The 22,291-nt window shown below is 42.5% G+C and overlaps 1 protein-coding gene across 1 annotated transcript in view; it reads left to right on the top strand.

Moving 5' to 3' along the window:
- The first annotated feature begins 2,342 nt into the window (after window positions 1-2,342).
- The window catches only part of COLQ (collagen like tail subunit of asymmetric acetylcholinesterase), a 40,824-nt gene continuing 20,875 nt past the window's right edge, over window positions 2,343-22,291 (top strand). Inside the window, exons 1-5 of the mRNA XM_082499372.1 lie at window positions 2,343-2,461; window positions 15,285-15,397; window positions 17,160-17,264; window positions 19,929-19,973; window positions 20,639-20,665. Coding sequence (XP_082355498.1) covers window positions 2,356-2,461; window positions 15,285-15,397; window positions 17,160-17,264; window positions 19,929-19,973; window positions 20,639-20,665 — 396 coding nt within the window. The 5' untranslated portion in view covers window positions 2,343-2,355. The remainder of the gene's footprint in view (window positions 2,462-15,284; window positions 15,398-17,159; window positions 17,265-19,928; window positions 19,974-20,638; window positions 20,666-22,291) is intronic.

Below are 22,291 nucleotides of genomic sequence, written 5' to 3'. Positions count from 1 at the left end.
AAAAGAAAGGACGTGTTGACAAAATATCCATTTTTAATCAGGGTTCTGCACTGAAAAAGGTGGATTAAAAATCTCTGCTTAAGAGTTGACTACAAAGCTAACTATATTTTTTTTTTTTATTTAAACTCAGAAGCAGCTCTGGCTTTCTGTATCACTTCTGACTACCTCCAATATAGCACCTGTGACAGAAAGACGTATTCTTTGTTCCTGTCTTCTTTAGAGCAGGTCAGAAGGGTGGATGTTTGTGTTGGAATTCCTCGCAATATTCTTCAAACAAGATGGTGTTGCATTTTTACCCAAGCATGCATTTCTGTTCTAGGCCAAAGAAGCAAGAACTGAAATTGGTAAGGGGGTGAGGGAGGAGGGGAAAGATATGGGTCCTACTGCGTGATCCTGGTTCTTTGCAGTATTATTGGACTGGTTCTTTGCAGTATTACTGGATTAGTTAATTTTGTCAAACAGAACATTGTACTACAAATTTGTACCAAATTTTGTATTGCTAAAAGACTACAGGAGGATTTCAGGAAGATTTGAAATTACTCACTTGTTGCTTTGACTAAGTATTGAGTTGATCAAACATTTCCAGAGGTGAATCTTTTGATAAAATATTGACATTTTAACTTTTGAACAATTTTTTCCAGCATCCATTCAGGCTTCTAGTGTAGGGATTGCACAGTGCTCACCTTTATAATCAGGCAGCTGGACATTTGTCTTACATACTAAGGGCTTGTCATGAGAAACTTTGCAGGAACTATGGTTTTCCCTCTGAAGTGCTGCACACCGAGAGAACTAATGGCACGCTCTTAATGCGTGGTCATCTTGGTCAAAAAAGAAAGAGGCCAAACTACTAGCTTCACTAAAAATAGCCAAATACTAAAAAGTAGCAGACAGTGGAATAAAGTAGATTAAATTAAAAAATAAATTCAGTTATCCAAAGTGTTGCAGTACTGGAAAGAGATTTTAGAAAGCATTATGGTTATATTAAGCATGTGCTTTAAGGATATAAATGTATAAGGCAGATGTGATTTTTCCTATCAAACCATTACATTTAGAGAGATTTTGTTGATATGTTTGCAATGCCTTGAAAGTAACAGCCAAGGCTGTTTACCTAGAATTGTGGAAATACATCCCTTTGCTCTTTAGTGGTGTGCTCAGTAGGAGTTAACACCCAGGGGGACTTATCATCTGTGTCAGTGAGTACTTTTCTCAAATGGAAAAAAAAAAAAAAATCAATTCTGTAATTAATCCAAAAGATTTCCATGTTTGTCTTGGGAGGAACAATAAACAGTGGGCAAAGAAAATCATCTCCATCTGGAAGAGAGGAAGTCATGATGGTTTTCATGCTGAAGGATTACCTCTGCTTTTCATGGAAACCACTGTCGGATCCCAGGCAGAAAGGAGGATCCCTGTGCTAGTTATTCAGCTATTTGCAAAGCCCTGCCGGTTGGAATAAGGCACAGAAACAACAAGCTTTTGGACAGGTAACAAGGGCACACGCTGCTTTGCAGAGAGTCAGAGCTTTGTTTTCTTCCCACAGTGCTGTTTAGTGCGTTGACCGTCACCACCCCCGGAGCTGATAGCGTTTCACTCGCCCTATCATGGCACACGGTATTGTTTCTCCCACCTGTTGCACCCTGTCAGTAAACTCTTTGTGGTCCTACGATGTCTGGCACTATCAGTGACACTGTCATTTTAACTTAAATCCTAAATAATAATAAACTGTTCTGTGGTTTGGGAAGCCTTTGTGGCATCCCTCAGCCCCAAGCTGCGCTACAAGCTGCCACGCTCGTCACTACCAGTGATAAGCAGATGTTAGGTCACTGGTCAGCTCTCTCATTAAGGCAATTAGTGACCTGTAGAAGGTGAGCAATCAGGGATTTTATCCATCTTGACGTCGGTGTCTGGTTGCCTGCACCAAAGGATGCTGCTTATAGTCCAGGTCATAATTTCTCCCTTTCCTGCTCATCATTATTATTATTATCCAAAGCGCCTTTTTGCTTCTGTTAGCAAAACCGGAATCCCCCATGCCCCAGTTTTAGCAGCTAATGTCCACAATAGGGGCAACTGATCCAGCGCAGCAGTTAAATATAACCGTGTCTAGTGTAAGGAGAAGATTTAATGGGAAATGGTTGGCATTCTTTCTTCCTAAAGGCACAAGGGGGGAAGGGGGGGGGGGGGGGGGGGGGGGGGGGGAGAGAGACGTACACACACAGACACACACACGCATCCCACAGCAAGGGAAGAGGCAGAGAGCAGGCAAGGCAGAGAGGGAGCCAGGGTAGAGGGAGAGAGAGAGATATCCCCAAAGCAGCCCTGCGCCTCTGAGGGATCTGAACCTGCCAGGGCGCAGCCAGCATGGTGGTCCTCAGCCCACGTCTGTGGGGACCTTACCTGCAGCTTTTCTTCTGCTTTGCTTTCTCTCAGACTGCGCACGTTGACAATGTCTTCTCACTTTCAGCAGGTAAATTGCTTTAAGTCTTGTTACTTTTCCTTGCTTGGAGCTCTCCTCCGCGCTCTCGATTCATGCACTTTCCAGTGATTGGGAACACAGAAGGAAAAAAAAAAATATGACTTCGATTGCAGATCTCGCTGGAGGAATTTTTGCATTGCAGACCTGTTCTGCCACATGCCGGGACATTTGTGTTGCTTGGTTCTTTTTGCTTTCTGCTTTATTATTTCTGGTTTTAAACCCCTCCCTTCCCTTCCCCGGGAGAAATAATAGACAAAATCATCAGCTGCTCTAAAATGCTTTTTTTCCATTGGCTTCTATGGTGCTGTGCTAATTCATGGATCTGGCCCAATTAGTATATTACTTGCACGTCTGCATGTTTCTTTCTATTTTGGATGAGCTTAGGTAGATTACAGCGAGGGAAAGAAAATGAATCTCAATGTATATCTGCTTCTATAAATAAAGCCCTGACCTCAATGAGCGCTGCCGGAGTCCGACTGGATGTTAGCAGAATAAACATCATCTGGCTCTGGCTATGACACTAACAAATACTCGGATGACTTACATAGCAAACAAGAGTCCGCTGCATGGAAAATCCCTGCTAGGCAAAGGCAAAACAAATTAGTTGTCAGCTGAGCCAGGGCACTGGAAATCCCACTTAATAGATTTTACAGTTTCATCAGCAAGACTTTCCTTCAGCCACGTTCTGTGCAAAGGAAGGGGAGAGCTGGTGAGAGCTCTGACTCCATCTCTCCTTTGAGGAACTTTCACCAGCTCGTGGCAAATTGCTGTTTCTATCTGTTATTCTGTATCTGTCAATAGAGATGCTTCTAGCTAACATCCTAGATTCCTTCAGGGTCAAATTTGAGATGGTTCAACTGAGATTTGTAGGTCAAGGTCAGCTGTACCTGCAGATCTTCCCCATTTCTTTCAGATGAAGACAGTGACTAAAAGGGTGTGCATTTTAAGATTGTACATAAAACCAACCTTAGATGTGAATCTAAAGACATACGGCCTTTTTCTCTCTAATGTCTCGGGTGTGACCACAGAGCCAGATAGTGTACATTCAAGGCGTTTAAGAGAGAAGGGTGATCAGGAGGGTAGCTGATAGGAGATGATAGATTTCTGCACTAAATAACAGTAACAGTACACTTGAATTCTTCTAAGGTTTTTTTTTTTTATATCTTTTAAAATGTGCAGAGCTAGTAGACTGTATTTCACTCCTAATAGTTTGAACAGTTCATTCATTTAAAGATATTCTTATTCGAATAATAAGATTCTGAGGACCACGAGTAATGCAGATATCCTTTGGGGAAAAGCCCTATAACATTTATTAACACATCCATTAGAGTTCTGCAGTCATTTCAGATAGCTTTTAAGATAACATCTAGAGAAGCCTAATGTTCAAAGAAGTACATCCTTTGAAAAACAATTTAATCCATTCTTTTGAATGTTTAGGAACTAATATTTTTTTCTGCTATGCTCTATAGGATGCTAAAAAGCATTTACCCTTGTTATCATTTCTGTTCAATTGGGTATACTTTTTCCATGATGTTGAGGTTAGTTAATGTTGAGGTACAGGAATCATCAAGGTTTATTTTCTCTGATATATTCCAAATTGCTTTGCAATAACATATACGTTATTAGACCTCAATTTTTTTTTTCAAGGGCTTTACATTTATTTGACACTTGTAGATGCCACATAGACAAACAAGAATTTTACGTTTCCATCACCTGCATGGTCTGGCCTTTCTCCTATGGCACATACTTGTGTGTCTAGAGAAGCCATTTAAACTGTTCTCTTGAAAAATAATGGTTCAACAAGCAAGTCTTTTCTGAGGGGGAAGTTCCCATATGAAGGGAAATATGAAGGAAAATATGTAGCCTATTATTGTCCACATTGGGGCAGAAGGGTACTTCAGTATTTCATCAGCAATTCAACTATGTTAACAAGGAGCTATCAACACCATTTGAATCCCGAAATCTGCACCAGTGAGAAAGCTGAGATAGAGTAACAGTAATTGCACAGCAATAAAAATATTTTACAGCAGTAGTGCCACACGTACAGGTTTAATGTTAAGGATGGAATAGCGTCAAAGTCGAAAGAGCGCTTGGGGATGGCAAGCTAATCTTCCACCCAAATATCATGTCATGAAACAGTAACCTGCCCCTACAGCCCTTGAAACTGGCTGCTGATAGCAGCGGGTGCCGCCTGGTTGCTCTTAGGGCCAAACTCCACTCTTCACAACAGAGTATTTCCCATGGTGCAGCCCCCGGGGGTCCCCAGGCAGCGACTGGTGACATAATGACATAATAAAAAATTCCTTTAGTCCTTTGATTGCATCTGCATTTTAAGAAACATCTCCAAAGAAAAAAGCAAAAAGTTGTCTATTTTCTGGTAGAAATCTCACAGTGGGTACAGAAGGGGAATTAATTCCGTTTAAATTCTGGGTTATTTTAATGGTTTCTCAAATGTTCTGTGACTGTCTGCTGAGTCAATTATTTGTATCTGGCACCAAGTTGTAATTTCACATTTAAAGAATGGATTTCAGCACTGTACTTGCAAATTCTAAAACTAATCACATTTAACAGTGAGGATGTTCTTAAATGACAACTTGTCTTTCCTTTAGTTGGGAAAATACATTTGGGTATTTTCCAGGTATGTCTGAAAACTTCTGGGCTAAAAGCACTTTTATTTCTGTCCTCATACATCTTTGCATAGCAACAGGTCACAAATACAGAAGTTTACAGGTCACAAAGCAGTAACTAGAAAGCAGAGATAAACAACCGGTAAGGGGGAAAAGTGTTTGTAGAATAATCGGGGAAAGAAGAATAATCTGGATCTTGGTCTGTTTTCTTGCCGACTCCACCTTATAGTCCCGTCAGCCTCAATTGAACAGCGCATCCCTGTTTCTGGAAGTATTTTGAATGTCATGTGAGCTCCAAAGTGTTGAGTCTCCTGGTGCTGATGCATCATTTCTGGAGGAAATGCTTCGGGGAGTAATATTGCAACACCCTCGAGCATGTGGCTGTGGTTCCGCGGGGCAGCAAAGACCCCCAGGGGCAGGTAGCTCAACCCTCCCGCAGACAGCAGGTTTCTTTTCAGGGTAACCTGTCATACCCCACCCTTAAGCCGCTGTGTTTATGATGTCCTTTATAACCATTTTTCAAAGCTCTGCTCTACTGAGGGTCCTGCACAGTGCACTTGAGTGGGAGATCTGAGTGCCTCCACTGTTGCGCTCATGTAATGAAAACTAGGCATGAATTTTATATTCATTTTTGGTAGGGTTATGTGGACCAGTAAGAACCAAACTGGAGAAAACCACCTTCTCAATTCAGGGAGTAGAAAGACTTTCTTCCACTTCCCCTCCTTCCTTCTCCTCCACTCTTCTACTCATCCAGGCTGAAGGTTTCTGAGGTTTTATGGAGAGATGGGGAAGTATTTAAATTACCAGCAATAGCTCGAGAGAAGAGCAGTATCTCAATGCTTCTTCTGACCCAAACTGCCTTTTATGCATGCCACAAATTTATCCCTTGATTGAATTTTCTCCTTTGATCAATATTGATACACAGCCCTATGAAAAGAATATGGTTGATTAATTTAAAGGAACAAAATGGGATGGTAACATCTGACCATTATTGGTAGTATTCCTTTATGCTTTCTTTGCCTTTTTGCCATTTCTTTGCCTATTTCCCATTATTTTCTTAAAGGAAATATTTCCCCATCTCACTGGGCAGGTAGCACAGCCTTTTTGAATCAGGAAGGTGTAATATTAACCCGCAACCAGAGGTCGTATGGGATAGCTGCAGGAAACAGTTCAGCTTTCTTGTGGACCGATGCTGTTGGAGCAGTAAGAGCTGCAGTGACTGGCAAGGCGGGCTGGTAACGTGCAGGGTGACAGCTTTGGCTGGGCAGCATAGAGAGGGGACCTTGGCACCCCCCACGGCTCTGCACTGGGGGTGGAGAAGGCATTATGCATTTGTGAGAGAAACAGCAGGAAAAAAAAAAAAAAAAAACAACACAAAGCCAAGTGGTGTCCTATGAGGACAGACCGAAAGAGTTGGGGTTGTTCAGCTGGGAGAAGAAAAGACTCCAGGGAGACCTTATTGTGGCCTTCCAGTACCTAAAGGGGGCCTACTGGAGAGCCAGGGAAGGACTTTTTACTGGGACATGTAGTGGTAGGATGAAGGGGAATGGCTTCAAACTGGAAAAAGGTAGACTTAGATTAGATATTAGGAAGAAATTTCTCACTTTGAGGGTGGTGAATCACTGGAACAGGGTGTTCAGAGAAGTTGTGGAAGTTCCATCCCTGGAGATGTTCAAGGCCAGGCTGGATGGGGCTTTGAGCAACCTGGTCTAGTGGAAGGTGACCCTGGCTATGGCAGGTGGGTTGGAACTAGATGATCTTCAAGGTCCTTTCCAACCTAAACCATTCTATGATCCCTGAGATTGAGGGAGTCAGGATCCTGGCTGGGTTTCTGTAAGAGAAATATCTGACCCCATCATTATTTGGGTGGGTTTTTTTCCTCTAATGAAACAACCTGCAGGAACTCTAAATATTGTCAAAATGAACAGCAGAGATGTCAGGCAGATGTTCTTTGTTTCTAAGGAGAGTAATTGTAAATATTTATTTATGTAAAATTACAAGGCAAAAAAATTATCAGTGTGCTTACAGGAGTAAGAAAGACACAGAAGGAATTTAAAATAAAACCAACAGTAAAAGCCGGAAGACTGTCAAAGGCAGCAGCCAGAGCCTACTGGGAAAACAGCCCAAAGGGTGACCAGCAAGTAGAGGTGAAGCTTTGAGGGGCAAATTATCAGTCTAGGGAAGGAAGCTGGGCTCTGCTCTGGAAAGTCAGCAGGGGCCCAGGAGATGCCCACCATTGTGACGCTGTTGGTCAAGGGGTTTCTCATGGAACATACACAAGCAGGAAAGCTTTGGTTGGATTAAAATTCATGATGGAAATGAGCCACTGGCAAAGGCTACAGCTTCATTAGGAGTAGGAAAGCGAAGCGTCATTGGCCACAACAAAAGGCAGTCACCTGGCTGTGGAACTGGCTGGGCAAAGGTCTGGGAGCTGGACTGGGCTGGGCATTTAAAAGCTTTCTATCTCGTTTGTGGCTCACAGAACCCTGAAAGGGAGGCAACGTATTCTTTCAATAAAATATCTCTTCAGCTTGTGAGAAAAAAATAACCTCGATAGCCCATTTGCACTTGGTAGCCCAAATAAGCGGCTAGGAAGATAAGCCAAAAGTAGGGTTGTGTAGTGGTTACCCTTCTAAGCTGATAAAGCTGGCAGTTCCTGAACAGGCTCTGGGAAATGGCTTGGACTGTCTAGTATGGTGTGGTTACTGTTTCTTTAAGTAAAAGGGTCTTTAAAATAAGCACAATTAGATTAAAGCAGCACCCGATTTGACTTTATCTGTAATTTCTCCCCCGGTAGATACAACCTGTGAGAATACCAAATTGGGTTTCCTGCTCAGGTCAATGCAGATAATACTCAGGGATGAAATCACCTGAGGATTCGTAGACCCTTCTCTGGTGGTGTATGGTGCAATGCCTGTGCCGAGTCAGGTCAGAACAGAGCAGCCACGCTGGTGCACAGCCTGTCCATGACTTGGTGCTTGCGCCCAGCTTTGTGTCGGGAAGGGGCAAGGGGGAGACCGATGCAAGCTGCAATAGCAACGGACCCCCAGGAGGTCCCGTGAAATTAACAGGAGACCAATGAGTAGAAGCCCACTTGATTTTGTGGGTGAGGGACAAGGAAACGACATCAGACGCAGTTCAGGAGGTTGTGGCATTTGCCTTGCAGCAGTGAATAGAAATCAGAAGAGGACACGGCCACTAGTGAGGAAGATGGAAGCTGGTTGCGGCAAGGCTCCTTAAGTACAGCCCTGGGTCTCGCATGCAGGAGGGGCAAGGGGCTTCTGACCTGCTTGTGGCTTTACTGGCTGACAAGGCGTTTGGCTTGTCCAAAAAAGGTTCAGTGACTATAATGCAAATGAAGGGAAAGGGTTCAGTGAAATGCTGCTTCAGGTGAGTATCATGAATGTTCATTTGGTCAAGAAAATGCATGTCAAAGGACCACGTGGTCCCCCCTGTGTTCCCCTGTTGCCCCTGGTTTAATGTAAAGGTCGACTCATTTGGCTTCATGTGGTGAGCTGATGGGGGTGGAGGCATCATGAAATACAGAGGCCAGGTTTGATACCTGGACTCCAGCAGGAAGCTGGGACTACACTGGTGGCCAGTTCAGATTTTCTTCCTGGTTAGACAATGTGTTACAAGTAAGGCAGGCGTCCAACTTCAGGCTGTGGAAGCTCCTTCAGAGACACAACCCAAGCAAAGCCAGTATTTTTCAGGGAGCTGTTGTGTGATGAACAAGTGCTCCTGCCACCAGGGACAGAGGTCAGTAGAGGAGCTGAGGTGGTACTTGCTTGGCTTTCCAGCGAAGGAAGCAGTAACCGATCTGAAGGTTCCTCTATAACCTGTGAATGTTTCTGACAGGCAGCAACCGGGCCAAAAGGGAACCTCAGATGAAAGTGATGCTGCAGCTGGAGATCCCAGCTGGTTCTAGCAAGCTTGTCCATGCTGTGTCGTTGATGTGACTGAGCATAGCACTGTCTGTAGTCCATATGTACCGAACGTGCTGGTGAATACTAGATTTCTATTGTGACCAAACTGGGAAGCGGAGGCTTAAATTCCAGCACAGCAATGCAAGCTGCCTAAAAATCAGGTGTTTCCCGTGGAAGTATGAGAACTCCACCGACAGGCAGTCCAAAGTGCTGTAAAATCAGCTTATTCCCTATGGACTTGTAGACAGTGCTTGTAGGCCTCTGGTTCTATTACAGACAGTTTATTTATAGGTTTGTTAATATTATCAAATTCCTGCACAGGGAGGAAACAGCCTGTGACTTTGCATTTTAGCCTCCTTGGTTTTTAAAGCCTGTTTGTGTGGGACACAGAGGCTTCCCATAGATGGGCTGTATTGGCACAGGAGCACCAGCAACGTGGTTGCAGCAAAGGAAACTGCTAGACCTGGTTAAAACTACAGAAAAACATCATTTGTGTTTGTACAAAAGGAAGTTTTTTTGTCAGGATAGGCCGTGCATCCCTGCGGTTTTTAACTCTCGGTGTTAGGATACTGTGTGATTGCAAAATCAGGGGGCACGTTCAGCTGTAGTGCAGCATAGGACTCACCCAGGACACATCCGGGACCCCTATTTCATGTTGCAGCCAAGAAGATCACGGGGAAAGCCCATCAGTTACAGGGGAAATTCTTTGAGGAAGATCAGAAATAGGTGAGAGAGGAAAAAACCCCACAGGAATTAACAGACCCCAATCTAGATGTTCTGTGCCTTCCTTTCTCCTCTCCAAGTAATCAATGCTTTAATGAAAAGGAAATTGGCGGGACGCTTTCTGTAATCACACAACTGTAATGGTAAAAGGGCATTTGGGATGGGAAGATGGATATAGGGAGAATACAGAAGAGGGCTGAGACAGTGGGTGAAAGAGAAAAGAAGCTGTTAACTATTTTTCCCAGGAACAGACAAGTGTGTACGCGTAAATGCCTGCGCTCAGGGAATGCACACAAGTAAAGGGAGAAGCTTTGTCTAAAGAAGGCAGTGCTACAATTTCAGTTTTCTTCTACCCGGGGAAAAGTGACCATGGATTTTTATTTTTTTTTTTAGCTTCTTGAAACTACAAAGGTAATGGCTTTTTACAATACCAAGTCAATACAGAGTTATTTTTTTTTGTGAAAGGCAGGAGAGTAAAGTCAGCTGGGCTGTGAATCTGTAGCAGCGAGGGAGTCATGAGGAATTGATTTAGTCCATAGTAGCAAACTTTCAAAGAGGAATTTGAAGGCATTTCTCTGAAGTCTTTCTGAGTGTATGGCAACGTCCACAGTCTCATAGGGATTGTCTGGGACTGTCTGAGCATATGGTGGAGCAACATCAAAGTCAAGTACACTTTTGATCCATGCCAGCACTGACAGATTATGATCTTGCAGCTGTGGAAGGATGGCACTGGTGTCTCTCTGCTTTGTTGCTGCTGATCTTACAGATAAAGTGGGAGAGGACTGTGTGGCAGTGAATGATATGCCAAAGTCTTTTGGGCTGACGCAGCAGCCATCTTGTATTCATCTTCAGGGTTTCAGGCTCTTCTGTGGGTTGTAGTAGGTTCTTAGGCTTTAACACTCAGAGTATTTCTGGTATTGTTCTGGTGTGACAAGCAGTTGAGTTTTATAAACCGGTTCATAAAATGACTGAGATGAGATACTGTGATTTACCAGACTGGAACTCCGTTCCTGGTATTGTAATTGAGTCATCTGTGGCTTTGGGGGACTTGCTTAACTCCCTCAGTTTCTCTTGCACTGAAGGGGGGCAAATAGAGTTGTCAATGTCATTTAGCAGTGTCTAGAACTCTGGACCTCTGCAAATGGTAGGCAATAGAAAGAAAATTACACAAAATAGCCCCTTTGTGGTTAATGGGAATTATAAACCATGAGTTTATTTTATTAAGCCATATTATAACCCACTGAAGCGTTCCACCCTTCAGATTTCATTGGGATTTTCATGTTCTCGTGAAACTGGAGCGCAGAGCCAACCCAAGCAAACGCTCCTCTCTCTTTCTGTAATGATCTCAGAATTTTCCTTCTGTAGTCAATCTGAGAGAACAGTATATGACCTTTTGGTGTATGCATTGCCCTCACACATGCGCATACACACAAAAGCCTGATGTATTTGTGTATAGGGAGCAAAAGGCCTTTCCTTCACTTCGAAATCTCCCGTACCCCTTCGCTTTCCTGAGACTTGCCATTTCTGCAGTGTTTTCTAAGGCTGACCTGCAAAGATGCAGCTGCCTACAGCTCTCCAGCCGAGCTGCAAAGGGCTTACCTGAGGCTTCACTGCCTGTGAGCATGCAGGAGGTACTGGGAGATGCTGGGGGACATGGGCTGAATATTAGGTGGGGACGGAGGACAGGGCGTCCTTGCTCCTCTGGCCGGGTGAACACCGAGATCCGCTGTCCAGGCAGCGTGCCAACGTTCCTGCTATTGTCAAGCTTTCTGAATGTCGGCTGATTTTCAGTACCTTTATTTATTTATTTATTTAATTATTATGACAGCTCTGAGTGTGCGCCTGCTGGTAAAGTACACATTACTGCTGCCACAGCCCGTAGCCACTTTGGGGATTAGAAACAGAGTATTTTCGAATTTTTATTGTGCTTTTCTTGGCTGAAAAGCAACTTGGAGGGTTTCAGCTGGAGATTTTCATTTTCTGTCAGAAGGAGAGGGAATTAATTTCTGATCAGCTTTGCTCTGTTCCTTAAAGACTCTGAAGCCCCATTTCAAGCAGAAGGAACACAGAAGCGGAGGAGAGACGCAGTCCCATGTCTTATCCCATAAATCCCATGAGAGCGTCCTAGGTCACTGCCTCATCCGCACAGGCACCATTACCTAAGATGAAGGGCTTAATATATATCTTTGGCATGTTTATATTAGCTATTAGATATATTAGGCCATCAACTATAAGGTCTAAGTTGAAAGGGGTACTGAGAGATGCAGACCATTCACTAACCTGACTGTCCGACCCAGCTCCAGACCTGGGCTGTATTCTCAGCTCTGCTTATATGTGCTTATAGCACATTTTTGGGTCACAAAGCTTTGTAAAACGCATTTTAAAGAAGTATTTATTGTCAGTGCTGACACATGTCTTTGGGGCTTTAAAGAAGGAGAGTAATACCTGTATCTGCTCTGTAAATAAAGGATTTTGACCCGTATGGCTCTCAAAAGGCACCTTTGACAAGCTCTTAAACTTTACTAACTTCAAAAGAAAAAGCACCTTAGTCACTTTGCAAGAGATGTAGGAAATGGTACGGGGTGGCTGCTGCCTGTGGCACACTGCTCTCCTTGCAAGGAGGGTGAGAGGAGCCTCAGTGAATGACAACAAAGCAGACGAAAGCCTCAGTTTCAGCGGGACAAGCCCACATTCATTAACTGACTAGTCTGCCCAGCTCGTTTATTATTAATTCTGAGCGGCATCCAAGTGGGAGAAGCACCTGTGATGGGGTGTCAGCCATCAGGGGTTTCCGTCTAGCAGAGTCCTGCCTGACACAAGCTGGGCAGGCCACCAGCGCTGCTGTCGGGGTGACAAGCCTTTGGATAGCCGTTCGGCTTCCCGTCAGGGCTTGCTGGATGAATGTGGTCACAAATAGGAAGGGAAACACACGTTAAGTATCTTTTTCCTTTCTTGTCCTTTACTCCTGACAGTTGGCCTATAGCTTTTATATTTTAGGTTAAAAGTAACTTTCGTGGTTTACTTATGATTTTTTTCAACGAAATCCTATAAATCTAACCTGAACCCAGGACAGCACTTCTCTGCTACCTCTGTTGCAGCCCAGGGAGTTTGTAGGGTTGAAGGTCAGCTCTAGGATCAGCTCTAGGGTTCGGGTTCAGAGAGCTCATATGAGCCCCGCTCTGGAGGACTCAGCCTGGGTGAAGGCTCCTTTATGCCTCTGCGTGGGACCATCTTGGATGAGAGTTCCCAACTTCCAGCTATGGTCAGAAGCAAGCAGTCTGCAGGAACAAAATGAAACATTGCAACAGCTTATCTAAAATCTATTATTTTCTGATGCAGCCATTGCCAGTATACCCATAGATTTATACAGTCACTTTCTTGAATTAGATTAACATATAATCTGGACCGTAAAAATAATTTGAGTTTGAAAATGGTAAAGATTTTGTGTTTTAAAGCTGACTATTACAATTTTTATGTTCTCTGAAAACGTTTGCCACTTAGGCAAGTCCTATAAGGAGTTTTTAATTTTGTCTTCCTTCTCTTATTGAATACATTCTTTGATATTGAAGCTGTTGAAAGAGCAGTTTCCATATGAGATATGTAAACACGTGCTCTGTGTAGGCAGGGTCTTCACATTTCACAGAAAACTATGAGAGTCCTATTCTTGGGCTGAGATTTTTTCCACTGATGGGGACTGGAGTATTCTGAAGCTGTGTTTGGCAAACAAAGCTAACCTGGGGCCTAAAAATATACATTGCATTTGCAGAGATCCTGTAAGCCTGTCAAGGTAACCCTTTTGTGATACACGAGCCAAGCCAATACTGTAATGGTTGTGCATCTTGGATCTATCGCAGTTACGAAATCCATACCAATGAAATGCAGTGCTTATTGGAAGATCAAATTATAGCAGTCATACCTATAGTCACTCTGTGACTCCCTCATCTTTTTGCTCCCTCTTCTGTCATATCCACCTGCCATACCTGAGCGTGAGAGAGAGTGACGGAATTCAGGATAAGCCAATACAGGACTTAACTCTACATGTCTTTGTATTTTATTGCTTGTGAGAACTGGAGACAGGCGAACTCAAACCTTTGCTAGTTTTCAAAGGGCACTGGCATTTGCAGTATGTATTTAAAGCTTTAAATGAAACAATATAGCTCTTTTCTTTTTTGTTATAAATCTGCCTTTTTCTTAAATTGAAGTTTTTGGTTGAGTTTCAGACTTGTGAGGAAAAGTTGAGAGTCTTCATTACGGACCCTTTCAGACTTTAATTGACTAATCTCTCAAAGGTATCATCGCAAATAGTGTTTTGATAGATAAAAAATTCTGGATAACATAAACTACCACTAAACGCTGCTGAATCATACTCCTCTGAGCAGCTCTTTTCTGCGCATCAGGACTGAGAAAATGTTATTCCCATTAACGTGGGATTGTGCAATTGATGTCATATATTTTCTGAGACATTTGAAAAGCTAGAAGTATCTCTGTCCCTTAGAAAACTTGCCTTGCATTATGTGACTAATATCCAGCCTGCTATTGATTTGCACACAAATCTAGCAATTTTGTCAGGTTTGTCTTCCTAGAAACTTAATTTAGAGATTTTCTATTCATACCAGATACTTCAGCATAGGCTTTTCTTCCTACTGTATTTGGCTCCCTGCCACCTTTCAGTTCACAGACACCCATTCTAGCTGCTACTGGCCAGAGGAAGAAACCAGTAGACATAAATAAATATTTGCTATTCTTGGCAAAACCTTTGCAGAAGGCCCCCACCCTGATTAGAGGTGTATTTCCCAAGGCGTAAGTATGTTTAGAAAAAAAAACCATACTATAAATGCATCATCTTCGTACCCTTTCTCTGTGAATCTTTGGTCACAGCTTCTTATGTTGTTGGTGGAAGTTTACCTCAGAAAAGGTTAACTACGTTGTCAAACACAACTGAGGTCCTGCCTTACCTGGTGCCACCTTAGCTGGTGGCAAAGCTATTGGCTAAATCCGGGTTGCAGAGTATTTACTCTTAGGGATGATGCACAAATCAGAAACAATGCAACCTTGTTTCAGTCCCAGGGGAAATATGGGCAAATGTGCTGTGGAACAACTTCCCACTCTCTTATCACAGAAGCGCCTGAAGCGATTCGGTACACGGGGAAGGTTGGTGGGCAACACCACAGAATGCTTCCTGGTGGCACATGGGCTGTAACGGGAACCAGAAGATGCTATTTCTAATACACTTTTGGAACATGGAGTGGATAAAGAGAAATATTTCAATCTATTTTCTAATGTTGCTTATCTGACGTTTTCCAAAATCAGCCTGTGTCATAGCCACGTTAAGAGCTTAAAACTCTGCATAGCCTTCAGCACAAGAAGGATCTGACAGACATTAGGGACCACCTGGCTTCTCAAATCCCTGCTTGGAGTACAGTGTTACAGTCAGTGTACAGAAGGATGTAGAAAAATCCTGTGGAATGGAAACTCCTCTTATTCTGTAAGAAATGTTTGTGGTATTCAAGACAACGGATGAGTGTTTGTATTGAACAGATCTCCCTTGTTTGGAACAGAAGAAACAGCTCAACCGCAGAGCGTGCTGCCTCCTTGGCCCTCCTCCACCACCCTTGTTTCCACCACCGTACTTCAGGCACGGCTGGAGCACTGTAAGTGTGGCCTGGGAGCCTTTCTCTCCTTTTTACGTGAGTTTTTGTGTTTGACAAAGACTGAAGTATCCTCTCAAGCACTGCTTCGTGATGTCGCTTGGCAAACCTGTCTGGGCTGTGTTGATATGGTCCCGTTAGGACAATCATTCAACATCCCAGACTGAGGCTTGAAGTAAATGTCAAATAGATCAAGGAATGAAATAGGGCTGGGTTTGTTCAAGCAGCTAGTTCAAGTCGCTTAAAATATACTCCTTACTCTGTTTTGGGACCTTCCTAAGAATAGGGCAATTCTGAAATAAAGGAGATGGAAATGCAATAAACCAAGTAAGGTCAGAAAGGCCATTTCTCACCCTACACAATGATTTCAGAGTGTACATTATATATGTGTCCTGTTTTGTTTCACATTTCCCTTACCCAGCAGGTGAAGTGAAGGTCCCAAAATCCTCCTATGGAATCTATTCCCATCATTTCATTTTGCAACATGAAAAACGTGTTTGAGTTGTATGGACATTGACCCACCTAGGCATGTACCTGCTCTATATGATATGTATCCATACACATTCATTAACATAAGAAACATAAGGGATACAATGATATAACACTTATTTCCAGGGTCTGTTAACTCCAATATATTTTCCACCCCAACATAAAGAATTTTTCTACCTATTGAGTAGTTCCTATTCCTTAATTCTACTGTTGCGGATACTATATGCAATTTCTACTATATGTAAATTCTGTGATTATGGCTAGCGTTATGTAAATAATGATTAGAAAGTTCTCTGACAAGAACTAACCTAAGAAAAAATACAGTGTAAAATACCCTATTGTCTTCAGAGAGACCAGGATTGAGCTCAGTGTGCTGTTCCCCCCAAACCGAAACCTAGTTACCTCCCCTTCCCTCATCCCCTCTTCTCCCTGTGCCATGGTTTCCACAGAAAGGCGACTCAGAGACAAGATCTCCTTGGGAATGTGGTGTACTCCTTCAGTGATGATGAAGTTGGGACCAGGGTCCCTGAGATGCCTCCAAGCAGCCCAGAGAGTAATCTGACCATAAAAATACCCTTCGCACCATCTCCCCCATAAAAACTTGAAATAAAACTAAGTAGTTACTAGAAGGATGGGACCCATGTGAATTCACTACAAGCAGTTTGTGCTTTGGAGTCTCTACTTGGAGTTTTTCTGAAAAATGGCTTTTCACTTGGAAGCTGAAGATTAGTTCTGTCAACCCAGTGTCTCTGGCTCAGTGTTCATCTGTGTTTCCAGAGGAGATTGCTTTTGTCACAGGACATAAATAAGCCAGCTTACTCATGCAAGCCTAATTTTGAAGTCAAAAGATCAGACATTCATTGATCGTTAAAGGTCTGCAGTGAATGAATGCCTACGGGTTAGTATCTTCTGGAGCGAAGTTCACACTGCCTATACCCCGCTGAGCATAGTCTCTATTATTAGAGCAAAGATGCTATTTTCGGAGAGGAGCTACTACTTGTAAAGTGTGATGGAGAGAGCAGGGTCAAGTCTAAGAATAGGCCAGGGTTCCAATGTGGCTTGGAGAGGAGGAGGATGAAGCATGGGGCAGGACACTATGCCAATGTGGTAATGTTAAAGCATCCATGAAGATAACCTTGTGAGAAACCCTAGGCTTCTCCCTAAGGGAGCGAGTAAACTCTCTTGAGGCTGTAGCGTTTGGTGCCTGTTTATTTATGCATTTCTCTGACACGCTATATATGGTTGCATGTTCACTCATATGTTTCATGTTACGTAGAAGCTGCTTGCCCTGGATATGAAAGAGTTGTGTTTGGAGCTCCAGATAATACAGGCTTCCTCTCTGCCCGAATTGCATTGCCCCGCAGGGCCTCCTGGCCCCCAGGTGAGTGATGCTTTTGTGATTAAACCACATCATTCTCTCACTTGCTCCACGGTCCTTACAAAGATGTAAAATATCTTATGCAAATACTTTTTACTTTTAACAAGCATGCCAAGCTCTGGCTTAATTTCATTTTGATATGACTATGCATAGATCATGTACGCTTTTTACCCTCTGTTCTCATCCCTGCCTTGCATACTCCAGTCAGTTTCAAGTTCACCCTTCATTTCTGTGGAGTTTTACAGTGGGTAGCACCCATCAAAAATCTGGGAAGTGCAATCACTTCCTTCAGAGGCTTTAGACTACTTTTTTCTTTGCTTTAGAGTCTGTTGTCCTTTATGTGAGGGAAAGAGCCCATGGAGTGGATGTACAAGAGGTGCAATGAACTTGAATGTTAGTGGAGTACATCCCTCAGAAACAAAACAACTACAGTAAACATCAGAGACACGGAGGGGCTTCAGGAAGGCAGTGGGATGGGATTCAGGAGACGTGGGATCTCCCAGCTTGACTTGCAATGTCTCTGCCTCTGACTTGCTGGGTAGCCTTGGGCCAGTCCTTTTGGTCGCCCATTTCATTTTCTACAATTTGTGCATTCAGAAATCTTCTGAGGGAGGTCAGAAGTCTTCTGAGAAAATGGCCCACCTCTAGGGAGAAGGTTTTTGCGAACAACCCTGTAGTGTGGAGAAGGTCACCCATCTGCCTTTCTGTTCCAATTCATTCCCTCCAAAGAAACATGCTACTTTTCAGGGAGAGGTACTTCCAGTTTCTCCTGGGGCACAGGCAGTCCCTATCTACGTGCCGTGCCTGGTGCTCTGGGACAGTGATCTTCCTCAAGGCATCTGGGTGCTGCTTTTATTATGGTACAACTAATAGCAGGCACGGCCCAGGACCTTCACTGCAGCGAAGCTGTGACCAAGGCTTTGGCAGCCTGAGTAGTTAAAAAGCACCCAAACAGTGTTTGAAAAGTAAGGACGGTGCATCACAGTAAAAGTTCGGTTATGTGGCAAAGAGCTTTGCTTTAATTATTTAGAAGTCAATACTTCAGAAGGTATTTGTAAATAGCCTAGAAGATGCAATGTGAAAGCCACAAAGTCTTGTTTTATGAACCTTGAGTTTTCTGTTCTGCTGTTTTGTCTTTGCTGAGATGCAGGATGACGTATACTCATTTAACATGTGAAAGATGAGGTGTGGAGAGAAGCGATGTGAACCGTTTGTCCTGTCCGCGGTATTGAGAAAAGTCTTTTCTGCATTATGAAACAGCCCTGCAGTGTGGTTGGCCATGATCCAGAGCTGCAGTACATGTAAAAGAAGCAGTTGTTATTTCAGTCTTTGGTAGACTGTCTTTTTTTTTTTTTTTTTTTAAATCCTTTTAATATTCTCTCTGACTTAAATTGGAAAAACAGTAATATTAATTCTGTTGTTCTGCAAGGTCCATTGCTATAAATACTAATAATCTTGCATCCAAATGATCTATGATCGCTCCAAGAATATTTTTAAATAGAGTAGGCTGGCAGATTTTATCACCATGGCAGACCGTAGGGTAGGTATAACACAGCTTTGGAATTTTTAATTATAAATTGCAGGACTGTGTCTTATAATGGGACAATATTAAAGCCAGCAGTTCTTTGGGTAATACTTTTATGACAACGGTCACTTGGAAAGAAATGCTACCGTTACCAAAAAAAAAAAAATATCTAAGAAGTATTTCTGAATTCTTTCCTCCAGTAGCTTGCATGACTTTCAAAGGAGTTGTGAAATCTCATACTGTTGACTCACAGCTAAATTTTAATGCTTTTTCATAAGAAGGAGAATTAGATTTGTAATGTTATAACTCAGAGTATAATTCCTCCCATGCGTAACCTAAAGTAAAATGAAAGAAATAAGACAGAATTTGGTTCTGTCTCTAATAGGGTGCATTCTGTTTACATTATTGAAAATCTAGGTAACTCTACTGACTAAAATAGTTGGAATAATTTGCATTTGAGGGTACACTTTGCTCCCGTTCATGTATAATTTGCGTCATGTTTTGGACAGTATAAGACAGCCAGGATAGAAACCTAGAGTGGATTATTTGTATGGTCAGTTTAATGCTCCTCTGATGCAGGCTCATGGGATTTGTTTCCTTTTTCATTCAAAACTAAAAGGTGGTCCGTGAACTGAAGCATTCCAGAAAAAAAACTGGTTTTCAGATTTTTTTTCTGAAATGGGGTTCAAGGTCTACCTGGATTAAGAAGTCTCCTGAAAGGCTAATCATCCTCATTTGAGAGAAATATCTTCAGGATTCAGAAGTGGTGGCAATCCTCCGTGTCCATACCACACTGCAGTCACATGTTTTATGCCACTTCCCTTACCGTCCCTTTGGCTGACCTCCTTTGCCAGCTGACACGGTGTCTCCGTGTCCTCATTGTTGCTAATTCTCCAGGACTCCAAGAACTTCTCATCTTTCATTTGCCCCAGACCTTTTTTTCTTGCTAGTTTTCTTCATCTAGATGTCCCTGCAGTTCTCATGTCAGTCCAACTTGGCATTTAAAGGCCATGTTCAAACACCACATCCAACACCCCAACCTTGTGGGTTCATACTGTTTCCAGGAGACACCTACAGGGCCGTGGGTTGAGGGAGAGCAACCACCAGTGCCTTCTTACTAATGCATTCACTTTTCTCCTTAGGGTCCGCAAGGAATTCCTGGTATAATGGGACCAAAGGGGGAGAAAGTAAGTTTCTATGTTATGGAGTCTGATATGTTTTTGAGAGGGCAAGGAAAGAGATGGGGGGGCTTGTCTTCACTTTTTTCCTTGTCTGTTTAGTCACTGGCGGGCGTTTTGGATGTGGGGATTTGCTTTAATTGAATAGTAAGTGGTGAATATGTTTGAAGCTGCAATTTAAATCTTCATCTTTCAATGTTCATTTTCAACCTTGAAATATTTTTATGGCTTCCCACGATAGCTACCTATTTCTACAGTATGTGTTAAGAAAGCAGCTCAGGTGCACAAGCCAGTGATCTTACTGGTCCAACAGTTTTTCACCATCTTGTCCTTCTGGGGGGACATGAAGAGTGGAGCTCTCATATGCAGTGTCAATTGTATGGGTCAGCTCACATATTAGAATTGGTCTATATGTTAAGTTATAGTTTCAGATCTGCAAAGCATTTGCTCCATGATGATGCTTAAAGAGCCTTATACCTGAAGCTCGGCACATAATTACATGCTTTGCTATATGAAGGGGTGACTATAGATTTAGGGCTGAAAACACAGGAAAGACTAAGGAGCTCTGTTGAAGTAATTCTTTTCATTTTACCTCTGGAAGCAAAGTCTTGAACACAAAGATATTCTCCGTATGTGTGGTGCCTATGAGACTAACGTATTCCTTTCTCTGGCAGGGGGAGATTGGCAGGCCAGGAAGAAAGGTATGAACAAAGGTGCTGTCTCAGACACCAGTCTAATATTTGACACGTAGCAGCTGAGAGGAGTGCAGACAAAATTAGCTAATGTTGAGGTTTAACCTGTTTGTGCTGCTTCCCCTGGTACCCAGGATGGGTGGTAGGGAGCTCGGGGCGCAGGGCTGGAGAGCTGGGCACTCTGGCTTGGAGAACTGTCCCAGCTGGTTTGAATTCAACAGATTCCCTCAGTAAGAGAGTGTGGCTCTGGCCAGACAATTAAAACAGAGTGAGAAATTACCTGAACTATGTCTCTGTGGACAGAGGCAGCAGAGTACGGGAGCTATCATAAAAGGTGTATTAAAAAAACCCAAGGCAAAATCAAACCTTTCACTGCTCCAAAGGCAAAACAAGGCTCAGCCGAATAGCCCAGAAGGAGGAATATTCATTAATGATTACACTCACAGAATTTTGGCACCGACGCAATATGCTGACTACAATCCTATGCTCGGTGACATATGAGCCATGATATATTGTCAAAAATATGTGCCCCTACATGTGATGAAACAGAATACGTTACCTCAGTCACTAAGTGCCTCCATTTAATGTAATTAACTTTAAAAGAAGACAGAAATGCAGGATGAAATCAGAGATATGCAGGGAGTAGTCACTAACCAGGAAAAGAAGTACCCTTCTAATAATATACCAAAAGATTTTAACACCCTTCTAATAATATACCAAAAGATTTTAATGCCAGCTACCAATTAGTAATTCAAATAAATATGAAACACATAAGCAAAAGAGGTCTTTTCCTTTAATCTAAATTGCAAATGCCCTACAGTAAAAAAAAAAAAAAAATTACTTCAATAAATTCAAGTGTTCAAAACAGTAATGTCTCAGAGAGAGTCACCCACCAACCTAAAAGAAAGTGCAAGCCTTTAAACATAGTACATCAGTACTTACTCTGCTGACAAAATCTAGTATGTCCCAAAAGAGAAGTTGCCCAGGTTGGGAATAAAACGGTATAACGCCTGCTAAAAGCTGTCTGGCTTGTGGGAGGTCGCTCTTAGCCCCAGATGTCATGATGACATTTGTAAGATCATTTTGTCAAGTGGCGTAAAGCAGTGGACAGCAGTAATCTGCAGCACTTTAGGAGATCCTCAAGGAGTGATTTACAGGCAGTAATTAAAATAGATAAATAACCGTAGGTATGTAGTTATTGTTAGCCGTATGGTAGCTAATAAAGAGCAATTATAGCTAGTAATATGAGAGTGTTCAGATTAAGAATAATAGTAAATAAAAGTAGGAATATCTTAGTAAAAGATTTGGTTCTGTTCTTAATGTAAATTGGATTTGTACTCATAATTACATGAAGGTCTTTTTGATTTACATCATCTTATTAAATGAAAAGAGGCTTTAAGTTATTAATACCGGGGTTTTAGGATTATCATTTCGGCTGCATGTAAATTTACTCTGTAACTGATCTACTTATTTGAGTCAGTATAACCTGATATTTCTGCAGGCGCAGGCTTCTTCCAGTAGCATCAATGCAAACTGTGTTATGAATATGATATAGTATTTTTTGTATTAAAAACCAGGTAAAGAAACATTTGCATGTCTTTTCCTGAAAAACCTATATTACTCCATAACTCCTGT

The sequence above is a fragment of the Vanellus vanellus genome, assembly GCF_965231255.1.
Source record: "Vanellus vanellus genome assembly, chromosome: 2".
In the NCBI taxonomy this organism is placed as follows: domain Eukaryota; kingdom Metazoa; phylum Chordata; class Aves; order Charadriiformes; family Charadriidae; genus Vanellus; species Vanellus vanellus.
This window is presented reverse-complemented; position numbering and strand designations above follow the sequence as displayed.